Raw genomic sequence first — 12,020 nt, 5'->3', positions numbered from 1 at the left:
CAAAATCACATGAAGATTCAACGTAGTAAAGTAAGTTTGAAACATAGTACAAAAAATAAAGTAAGTTTGAATGTACCTTATCTTATAATATCACACTTTTTTCCTTGCCCAGTGTTCTTCTCTGTTAAGATAAACAAGGCTAAGGTGGGCCTTTTTCAGCGTTGCTTTCATTGATTTCTCCATTTCTGGTTCTTCACATGTGTCCACGTGCTTCCTCCTTTACGCTTTCAATGTTCTTTCTTAAATCCAAAAAAACATCCAATCCAATTACTCTTAATAAATATACACACGAACGTAGGTCAATTGACTAACGTTTATATCCTCGATCAAAAGGTTAGTTTATAGCCTTTGTTGTTCGTACAACACAATTTAAACAATAAATTTTATCCACTCAGACTCCTTGTTTCGATGGTCCATTCTAACCAAATCATCACTTGTCAATCCTAAAAGGAATAGAAAGTTTCGAGATGACTAAATAAAGGCTTATAACCATGCAAGATTGAGAATTCAATCAATCTGTTGTTCTTATCCGTGCACTGAACAAGAAAGAATCAGCCATTTGAGGAATCTAATCCACAGAAAGAATCAGCTATTTGAGGAATCGAATCTTATCTGGATTAGAGCAAATGAGTTTCTTAAAACCTATACACACCTAGCTCAACATAATTACTTCAATTTACTAACGTTTATATCCTCGATCAAAAGGTTATAGCCTTTCTTGTGTACAATACAATTTAAACAAGAAATTTTATCCACTCATACTTCTTGTTTTGGTTTGTTTTGGTGGGTCTATTCTATTGTTCTACGTCATACCAAATCATCACTTGTCAATCCTAAAATCATCACTTGTCAATCCTAAAAGGAATTGAAACTTCTGACAATTTTGAGACTAAATAAAGGATCATAGCCATGTGAGAGTGAGAATTCAATCAATCTGTTGTTCTTATCAATACAGTGAACAAGAAAGAATCAGCTATTTGAGGAATCTTATCTGGATTAGAGCAAACGAGTTTCTTCAAACCTATAGAGAGATAAGGTTCTCGACACCTTTATATAATAGTTATACTAATAATGCAAGCAAACCTATTTAAGAAACAGAAAATGGAAATATAAACCCTTTTTCAGATGGTTTGGGATGGCACCAAAACAAAGCAGAAAGGCATGGAAAAGAAAAAAGAGCAGTCAGTTAGATGGCAAAGTTGGAAAGTCCTTAAATAACAGCAAATACTTACAATGCAGCCTTTTGCAGCCCTTCTTAGCATCCTCCAGCATAGCCTGTGGACAAAGTTTTGGTGTAGCCTTTGACAATCTGTTAGGTTCTTCTTTTTTCCCCCTTTAATTGGTGGGGAAAATGGGGTTTTGGATCCGAAAAAGAGGGTGAGGACACTGACAAAATGGAGGTCTTCCTTTTGAGTTGTCAAAACTCCTCTAAACACACTATCAGGTCTCCCCAACCAACACTCTTCCTACTTCGATTGGTCAATCCATGTTCTGAAGACTTCTGTTTCGTGTTAAACATGACTTAATTAATACAAATGTGGTAACTTACCTATTGAAGAAACACAAAACAAAAGTGGAGTTACGGTGTTGAAAAGTGTAACAACTCAAGTTCACTACTAGCAGATATTGTTCTCTTTGGGATTTCTTTTTCGGACTTTCCCTCAAGGTTTTAGAGGTTTCCGTACCTTTATAAGGAATGCTTCGTTTTCCTCCGATGTGAGATCTCATAATCCACCCCCTTGGGGTCCAGCGTCCTCGCTAGCACACTGCCCGGTACCTGTATCTGATACTATCTGTAACAGCCCAAGTTCACCGCTAGCAAAATTGTTCTTTTTGGGCTTTCCTTTCCGGACTTCCTTCGAGGTTTTAAAACACGTCCACTAAGGAGAAGTTTTCACACTCTTACAAGCAAGCAAAGTTTCGTTCCCCTCTCCAATTGATAGGGGATCTCACAAAAACAAACATTGATTTCTCGATAAGGTTGGGTAATTGTTCTCTTCAGCTACATTTTTTTCTTTTTCTTTTTAGGAGCTATAGTTTCTCTTTTTCTTGTTATAAGTGGCCAACAAATAAAGGCGTTCTCTTTCTTAAAACAAAGGACATTTAAGATATACTTCCACGCAAGAGATAATCTGTGTACTGATAGGTCACTTAATCTCAGTTCAATGAAAGAGTTCTTCCCAACTGGTAGCCTACTTTCTAAACCAAATGAAGACTTCTTGCATCCAAACTTCAGAACCTTTACAAGTACTTAACCACAGCTGCAGAGTTCTTCTACTAAGTAAAATTAGCCCCCTAATTCTAAGAAATTTGTCCTTTCCGTACTTCACTATGGTGTTCCCCAATATTCATTTGAAACATTTTCTGAGATACATGAATGCAACACAAAAACCTAATCTAAGAACAGTTGTTAAATGTTCATCTGGAGAAAAAAGAGAAAAAACAAATCTCATCCCTCTAAACCATCTTCTTTGATAAACTAGAAGGTTCACTTCTATCGAAACCTAAGAGACCTAAAACAAATCCTGAAAGTGTTTCAACTAGAAAATCAAACATAAAAAGAAGTAAAAAAAAGTAAATGGAAGTGAATTCATGCTATAACAGAAGAGAACATGCGGCAGGAAAAGGAGAGTCCTATTCTGACAATGCACCTGAAATTTTTCTAGTAACGAACACATAATTGAAAGAAAAACAACAATAATTGATGGGCATGCCTTGGTGGGTGGTAGGAACAAGAAAAAAGAACGAAACACACACACACACACAAACACACACAATACAAGTGGTGGCTCTAAACCTAATGGCCTCAATAATGGTCAAATCGTGTGCATCCATCCAACCAACCAACATCACCACTTCCCTCCCACGTAATGACAAACAGGAGGTTGACTATCAAACATCACACATTTTGTTCAATGGGTCCCAATCATAGCCTCACACGTGGCTTTGCTGTGACAAGGAAAACGACCACTGAGAATGGTGGGCCCCTGCCTTGTTTTTTTCTTTTTTTTTTTGGGGGGTTGGGGGGGGATACTGTTTCAAATAGCGACAAAAGTTCAGAATCGAACCCAAAATGGGCGCTCTGAAGAGCTTTTGATTGGGCTCATAATCTCTATCTATCATAGGCCCCTTGCTTCTCATAGGATGACTTAATTTTACAATTTTGACTGAATCTATAAAACAAAAGTTCTGGAGAGAACAGACACCAACTTACCAGAATTCGTTTGTTCCGTCATGCAGATGATATAAATTTGAACTCTCAGTCACTTAGATTTAAGATTCATGCATGATCTTAAATGACTGAATGCGTATATAGTTAGTAAATGAATAGAAACAATTCAAAAGCAGCAAAATAAGGATATGCTTTAGATTTAGAAAATGAAATGCTATCCTTCAAAGTTCTACAAACTGAGGTCCGAGGATCAGCTAACAATTCCATTCACCTCGTAAACATAGCTAAACCCATCACGCCTTCAAGGCATCCGAACGAGGCCTCCATAGTCCAAGTCTGTACTTGTGAGTGTACTTCAATATCAGCTTCCTCTGCCACAGACATGAAAATTTAGGCCAACAAGCACCATTGTGAAGACATTATTCAAACCAATATTTGTTCTAAATCAAATACGAGATATCTATAAAAAAAATTCTCTTGCAAAAACTTGTATTCCTCAATAATCATGACTGAGATTTGAAGTCAGCAGTGAGGTATTGATAGACCCACTACTACTGATTAATTTAGCAGAAAGAGAGCAGGGCGGAAACTAGCAGGTAACAGGTGTGATGTAAGTGTGGGACCCTTTCTGTACCAACAAACTTGAAAGCGGGAAAGGGGTGTGAATCCAGTAACTGTATAAGATAACTAAATGGGGGAATTGTAGATCTCTGTACACTTATGGAAATGAAGTGAGATCTGCAAGAATGGAAGCATTTTTTTTATGCATCTAACTGCATATCTATAGAGTATCAAATAATTTTATTCTAGACAGATCTTACCCAAAGGGGTTGCATCTGAACCAGCTTCGACGATGGTAGGTACCATTAGACTAAGACTAGTAATTGCACATGTAACTTTCCTTGGTTTAGTTAAATTGGTGATAAAAAAAATATTCAACATCCAAGGTATGCATGCTATTTAACTAGCCATTTGTAATCAGATTTTCACTTCAATGCCACAAGCCAAATATTTCCTTGACACTATATTCTTCTCTTTATAAGAAACTACGCTTTTATCAAGAGAACATGAAATAAAAACAAATATAAAAGGGCCTACATAAAGGAAACGTAGCAAAAGGAGCCACAAAGCTAACTATATAAAAGGGCTCCAATCCAAAACAATAATAACTAGAGAGTAAGAACAAAACTTATTAAAAACCAAAGTCTATAAAGAGACGTTAAACCTAAGAAGTGACCAAAACTCCTCTTATGAACTAAATATTAAATTCTTTAAAAAAAAATAAAAATAAAAAATAAAAAAAAAAAAACTTTAAGAAACCCTTTTTTTAACGAACAAAGTTACACAGTCTACAAATTCTTACCGAACTAATAATCCCAGAACAAAAGAGCTGAAGAACAAACTTATTTATTACATTTTAATATCAACGATCTGAAGTCTAATTAAAGCTATTCTATTGTGAAAACTAAAATATCAGTATAAAGTTCATAAAAGCTTGTATATGAAACTTTAAACCCATTTTAATTATTTTAATTTCTTCGACTATAGAAAAGTAAAATGTTTACATACTTCCAACTTTGAAAAGAGAAAATAATCCATAAATATCATATTTATATAAATATTAAAAATAGTAAAGAGCTAGTTTACACTTCAAGAGAATCTTAAAAGAAACTATCGTTCTCCCTAACAACTCTTCAAAAGTAGAGTTATATCGAGTCATTTTGTTAATAATCTTGCACACATACTCAACATTCTCTCATTAGTTATCTCATATACACTAATTAATTAGCATGAAATAGCTCATTATGGTCCTTTGATAAATCTAGTCTACTTGTATGCTTAATCTATTTTATTTTACAGAGTAGCCAAACCATTATGCTAAAGCAAATCTAAAAGCAATTATGTCGGTGATGAAATGGCTGGACCAATATGTTGAACCATGTGCTGAAGCAACTCTTGAGGCAATTCCTGTCGACAAGGACACATGGGCCTTTAATTCGAAGCAACAAACCACGCGGATACGTAACAAACCAATAGGAGGCTACCTATGTGGATGACTAATCTTTTTTCAACCTTAAATGTGAGCAAGGAAGCCTATAAAAGGAAAGCTCCCAAAAAAAGAAAGGGGGAGAAAAAGAGAGGGAGCCACGGAAAGAAAGGTAGCATAAAGCAGAAGACACAAGAAAAGAGAAGCTAAAGGAATACAGGATAAGGAAGAGAGGAATAAGGAGACCAACTCGTGGAAGCTTCCATCAAAGAGCTGCAGCAGGAATCTTGATAACCTCTCTTATTCTCCTTTCCTTTAATCTGTTATATGCTCTATGACTAAGATAGAACTTGTTGTATAAACAAATGAATATGTGGAGCTAAATTGTATACGTAAGGCAGGAGGTGTGGCTGTAGCTGAAGTATTCTGAATGTGTGATTTCTGTTTATTAAAGAGTTGTTATTAGTAAAAATTGTGCGTTTAGTTGGCCACTCTGCTCTCATAGTTGTTTCTCTTATCTGGAAAGATAGAGCACAAGTGAACCCCCCTTTAACGCTCTAGTTCCATTGCAAGGCTTTCCTTAAGGTAATGGAAGGTTTAGACATAAGTCTTCTCCTAGAGCTTTTCTTTTAACATAAACTTTTGAAATGGTTATGGGCGTAACCAATATGCAAGACTCCCGGAAGGGGGCTTGAATATATATTAAAAAGAGCAGAATTCACCATAAAATTTCAGCAACTTCTCTATTCCAACTCTCCTAGCCTAACCTCATTGTTGTTAAATGTCTCATTCACCCACTATTTGTGATAGCATAGTTATATTCTGAAATTCTTGATATTATACATGCATCGACACATCCACACTTGAACTCATCTAATTTTATAGCAATAGAAGTAACCAAAAAATAGGTTCCTTGAGAACTTGACACTCTACTTATTGCTTATTGCTGCGAGAGTGTATACTTGCACCAACACTTGTGAATGCTTCTTTTTTTTAATCATTTTGCTATAGACCTACACAAGCTGTCACTCCCACCTCATTTATATGTTTTTTATGTATAGTAATATCTAGAAAGAACTAAAAGACAGTATCGTGTGTGTCTTTTGGCAAAACAAACAATAGACCTGGTCCAACTCTTGTAACAAGAGTTCAGTGGGAATCATTAAAGTGGCAGAAAAAAATGAAAATACATTATAACGACTAGACTAGCTACCAAAAATTAACACCAAAAAAGTTATATGCAGAAGAAAGAAGGAATGCTCTTGGTTACTAGAGTTGCAACCTCCAGAAAGCTTATCAAATACAGGTTAATGAGCCAATGCCTATCCCTTTAGTTATTTTGGCGATAAAACAAGTCCAAGTCTTGTACTTACAAAAACAATAATGAGAATCAGGCTAAGGAAATACTTACATGTTTGCATGGAATTCCGAGTTTTTTCAGCTTAAGTGTGCGTGTAACAAGCAGCTTCTGGAAGTCACCAATCTCTGATTCAAGTTTAGCCACGTGTGACTCAACCCCATGCCCAACACCATTTAAAAATTCTGGTATCCCGACCTTCACTAGAACATAAATGTCAAAAAATCAAGCGCATATATATCTTATCTTATTGACTCCAAACTCAGACACTTAGGCCCCATTTACTTCAACGGAATGGTAATCAAGTAATGGAAATGGAAATGGAAATTTCATTTCCATTGATAGTATTTATGGAATGCGAAATTGGAACCAATAGGTGGGACACGCCACTAGTTCGGGAATCCCTACCCCATAAAAGAGGTACTCTCATTCCTCTCCTAAACCTTCATCAATCTCATTCCATCTATCGCATTCTCATTCTTTAGTTTGTGGTCCACCACCTTTCATTAACTGCTTCACATCCTAATCCTTTCCATTTCATCTATAATGAGACCAACAACTTTTTTATTAATTGTCAACAATTTTTCTCTCTGATTTACATTATTTAACATCAATGGGTTAGTGATTCCAATTCCAAATAACTCCTAGTAAACAACATGAAAAGAATAACATTCCGACTCCAATTGATTTCATTTTGATTCGGAGTAAGTAAACAATTCTGATCACAGACACAAAAGGAAATCATAGCAACCAAGATGACTGGCAAGCAAGACAGAGATCACAATACTAGTTAAGCATAATATGACTTATTGTACAGAAAATTAAGTAATACTTTTCAACTTTCGGAAATCTTAGATCATATTTTCTTCTCCCACTCCCATTTAATAGACAGTAAATCCATTAAGAAAATAAAGGTATCTTTCTAAGAAAACAAACTTGCATGGGGGAAAATGGGAGAATGTACAAGGACATACAAAAAAAAAGCTCATGAAAGGAATCATCAACTACGAGTCAATCCAAAGAATGATACCAAGCTGATAATTATAAACAATCCAATTAACAGACACATATAATGACCCATTAAATCTCACATCCTCCCACATGAACACCTCCGAAGACCTCTCAACTATTTCAAAAACCCTGCAGTTCCTCTCAAACCACTCACAAAATTTCCAGACAACAAGACTGCCATAAATTCATTTAACAAAGAGATAACAAATAAACTCCATTTCCTTGCCTATTCACATAACCATTCAGTAAACCATACATTCTTCCTCTCCTCTTTTTAGGTGACAACCTAAGTCAGTTTACTATCCATGTTCCAGAAACCAAATTAAGCATAAGGCTCATTACTTGGATTCAGATGAGAATAAAATTTTTGTAGAAATTAAAACAAATAAAGCACTTACCGACATATGGGATAGATTTTGAAAAGAATCTAGCAAATAAAGGAGCTGAGTATGGTTGCAGTATAGACCTATGGTTGGAGATAATCTGCCTCCATGCCATCCTTCTTGCTGTGGACAAAAAATCCATCAGTCTCAAATCATATGCATTTTCTCAAGGTCCTAAAAGGTTTTAAGCTTTGACGTATCTTACAGGAAGTTTTGAAGTTCTGTAGGTTCATCCTTTAAATTTAATTCAGAATGGTTATAAGTAGTATGAAATAACAAACGATCAGTGTATGTGGATTAGAAAAGAAAATGTTACCCTATCCAATTGCAACGAAGAAAAAAAAATATTCATGAGGTTAATAAACCAGACATCGGTCAATCGCCCAAATGTATTTTTAGCATTCACTTTTCATACCCACACCAAATGTAGTTCTAACTGAAATCGCATCTCCAATTGATTCTACACTTCGAAAATAAAACCTCCAACGAACTCTATGAATTAACAGAATGCTTGTTCCACCCCACTAAATATCGACATCTAATTCGCTTTAAATTCAAAATAACACCACAAAGAGTAAGAATTTTTCTAGCCCCAAAAAATAAATCAGAACTTCTCCCTGAAGCCAATCCTTCATTCTGTTTTCAGTTGTAGTTTCGTTTCTGCGTAAAATACACAATCCAATTGTACTATATACTTTTTAACAGAAATATCAATATGAAACTGAACAGAAATATTGCTCAAATCTGCAAATGCTTCCCCATATACGAATTCTGTAATGGTATAGCCAATACTCGAAAGGCCGACCACTATATCACACTAGGAAGTAGAAATTGATAGTCAAGAGAGCAGGAAATATCGAACAGCTTATCCAACCGCACCGAAATCGGTAGAAATTGGGATTTGATAGCTTAGAGTGGGAGAATCGACTGAACGCTTCCCAGGAAAAGAGAAACAGAGAGAAATATTTCACATCAAAACGGATTTACAATCATTTCCCTCCATTACGACTTAAAATCTTGTTTGGATTAAAAAATAATAATCGATCAGAATTAGCAGGATTTCTAACTCGAAATTGAAGTCGTTACAAACGTAGCCTACTTAAAAATAGAACAGAACAGACCTCGACGGTGAGAGAACAATAGCTGAAGGGAATGCAGCAGAAGACAGTAGTTGGCGTGACGGTGAGAGGCTGAAGCAGCGTGGCGGTGGAGGCGTTCCGGCGAGTGGCAAAAATGGGAGATGGAAAGAAACAACGAAGATGAAGATGGGTAGGGTTTAAAGATTTTTTTTAAAAGAAAAGTAAATTCTTTTATCGTTCCCTTATTATTTTCGGGGGGGGGGGGGGGGGGGGGGAATGGTTGAATGGTATTAAAAATATATATATATATAATAATAATAATAATAATAATATATTATTTTACAAAAATTCGGCGTCCTTACTGGCACAGCATCGCCTTGTGTCTACCCTTCAGGGAAGGGCCTCCTCGCTGGCACATGATCAGGTGTCTGGCTCTGATATCATTTGTAATGACCCATGGCACATCGCCTTGTGTCTACCCTCCAAGGAAGGGCCTCCTCGCTGGCACATGGTCAGGTGTCTGACTCTGATATCATTTGTAATGACCCATGGCACATCGCCTTGTGTCTACCCTCCAGGGAAGGGCCTCCTCGTTGGCACATGGTCAGGTGTCTGGCTCTGATATCATTTGTAATGACCCATGGCACATCGCCTTGTGTCTACCCTTCAGGGAAGGGCCTCCTCGCTGGCACATGGTCAGGTGTCTAGCTCTGATACCATTTGTAACGACCCAGACCCACCGTTTGCGGATATTGTCCTCAAGGCTCTGATACCATTTATAAAAGGGGTCTTGTTCTCCTCCCCAACCAATGTGGGATATTACTGGCACATCATCTTGTGTCTACCCCCTTTGGGAAGCCCAACGTTCTTGCTCGCACTCTTTCCTTCCTCCAATCAATGTGGACCCCCCCCCCCCGGCCAAAATCCAACCCCTTTGGGGCCTAGTGTCCTTACTGGCACATCGTCTTGTGTCTACCCCCTTCGGGGAAGGGCCTCCTCGCTGGCACATGGTCAGATGTCTGGCTCTGATACCATTTGTAACGACCTAGGCTCACTGTTAGCCGATATTGTCCTCTTTGAGCCTTTCCTTTTGCAGGGAAAGGTTTTCACATCTCCTCCCCAACCAATGTGGGACATCACAAAATCTATCCAAAAACTCGTAACGTTCCATGAGACATTCCAAGAATCATAAACATAATTAGCCCCTAATTGATTTTTAATTCGGAAGTTTAAAATTAATGTCTATATAACAACTCAAGTTCACCGCTACCAGATATTGTCCTCTTTGAGCTACCCTCAAGGCCTTAAAACTCGTCTACTAGGAGAAGGTTTCCACACCCCTATAAATGGTGTTTTGTTCTCCTCCCCAACCAACGTGGGACTCTCACAGACAGAGTAAGTATAAAAAAATAAAAACATATTAAAAAATTAAACTCATTTAAAAGAATATATATCAACAAAACCCAATACATATTTCTTGACCAAAAGGTCAGACATTAAAAAATGGAGTCACTAAACTCGGGTTTCTTTTTAAAAAGGGAGTCACTTGCATATAACTCATCTTCAATTAAGATCTTCTAGCTCGACCATACCCGACACATAAAGACAGTGACCACTCAACTCATACGTCAATCATTAGTTCCCGAAGAGCATGTACCATCTATAATGGTCCACGACAAACGCTTTGATGTTTCATAGAAAAATAGGCAATAAGATTAAGATCCACCTGGTAGGATGACTTGAATCACCCTCTTTCGATAATTCTGGTAATTAATTACGTGAGCACACAATATATTCGTGCTGAGGTTTATATATATATATATAACATTTCAAGACTTTTAACCATGGACAAAGGTAAATTACATAAATAATTTTATAGAGTTCAAATTTGAAACTGATGTTATGGGCTCACATTGGTAGACTTAGATTTCAAAGGATAGAATCGAATTTTCATTAAGGATATATTGGTGACACCCATAAGCTAATTAGGTAAGTGGTCTTACTATCGACATGGTTATATTTGATGTTGACACTGGTTCTGCACGTGTCATATATACTGATATGTGTGAATTATCTGTGAATCAATATGTTTATATTATGTTTATGTTATGTTATAATATGTGAATTGTATGATAATATTTACGGTGTGATGTGTTCAATGATATGTTTGAGATATGATACGAGAATGATGCACTAAACGTAATGTAACGATAGAAGTAAGATGTGTTCACGAAACGTTAAGGTTAGGTTACGTCTCGAAGTGCTATGGATATGAGAGATTGATAAAAGAATATGGTTAGAATACGGGTAGAAAGGGATGAGATGATGATAGATTGATAGAACGATAGAACGATAGCGTTAGAGTATGTTCATGTAACGATATGACTACGATAGGTATAAGAATGTTAAGGCTATGATAAGTTAAGGAACGATATGGCCACGAAGTGTTTACGATATGATATGATTATGATACGACATGTGAATGATGGATGTATATAAATGAAGACGATATGAAATATGTTATGGTACGACATATGTGATAAATTGACATGTTTATGGTACGATATATTGTCATGCGATATGTTATGGTATGATATATATATGATGAAAATTATTTGAGATGTATGGAACGCTAGCGGGGTGGTATTAAATGATAATGAAAATGAAAAAATGTTGGGACTTCATACATTAGGGGATACCCCTTAGCCTTCACGATAGTACGGAGGCGTACGTTACGAGGCAGGAATGCGATCACTATGGTTATCGTAATGCTGCAACGATCAGGCAAGGGTACGATCATTATGGTTAACCTAATGCTGCCGTGACGGTTACTAGTTCTAACGGGTGTCTGGCCTAAGGAGCTCCCGGAGTACGCTCGCCTGACAAGGAAGGTGGCTCAACGGTGTGTGAATTGACTGGTGAGTCCATACTCGCATGTATGGACTGTGTGTAGAGAATATGATATACATCCAAATTACCCGTTAGGACAATATCGTAGGAAAATGGATTTAAATGATAGGTCTTGTCATTG

At 36.8% G+C, this 12,020-nt stretch overlaps 1 protein-coding gene across 1 annotated transcript; it reads right to left on the bottom strand.

Annotated features, from left to right (window-relative positions):
* Window positions 1-3,343: 3,343 nt before the first annotated feature.
* LOC111780577 (uncharacterized) lies at window positions 3,344-9,203 on the bottom strand. Its single transcript, XM_023661011.2, has 4 exons — window positions 9,032-9,203; window positions 7,926-8,033; window positions 6,571-6,719; window positions 3,344-3,543 (listed from the first exon to the last, which is right to left on the bottom strand). The coding sequence occupies exons 2-4, from the start codon at window positions 8,023-8,025 to the stop codon at window positions 3,466-3,468; spliced, it is 327 nt and encodes a 108-aa protein (XP_023516779.1). The 5' UTR covers window positions 8,026-8,033; window positions 9,032-9,203; the 3' UTR covers window positions 3,344-3,465.
* Between the last annotated feature and the right edge of the window lie 2,817 nt (window positions 9,204-12,020).

This window comes from Cucurbita pepo, chromosome 18, assembly GCF_057944985.1.
Source record: "Cucurbita pepo subsp. pepo isolate OVF chromosome 18, ASM5794498v1, whole genome shotgun sequence".
NCBI classification, from domain to species: domain Eukaryota; kingdom Viridiplantae; phylum Streptophyta; class Magnoliopsida; order Cucurbitales; family Cucurbitaceae; genus Cucurbita; species Cucurbita pepo.
The sequence above is the reverse complement of the archived record's forward strand: the minus strand, read 5'-3'. Positions and strand labels throughout refer to the sequence as shown.

What these genes read in the sequence shown, in the direction of transcription:
- LOC111780577 (XM_023661011.2), bottom strand. Translation starts at nt 8,025, where the DNA reads ATGGCATGGAGGCAGATTATCTCCAACCATAGGTCTATACTGCAACCA. An exon ending in AAAATCTATCCCATATGTCG is followed by an intron (nt 6,720 to 7,925) that starts GTAAGTGCTTTA and finishes TTTATGTTCTAG; the next exon opens with TGAAGGTCGGGATACCAGAA. An exon ending in TCGGAATTCCATGCAAACAT is followed by an intron (nt 3,544 to 6,570) that starts GTAAGTATTTCC and finishes TGTCTGTGGCAG; the next exon opens with AGGAAGCTGATATTGAAGTA.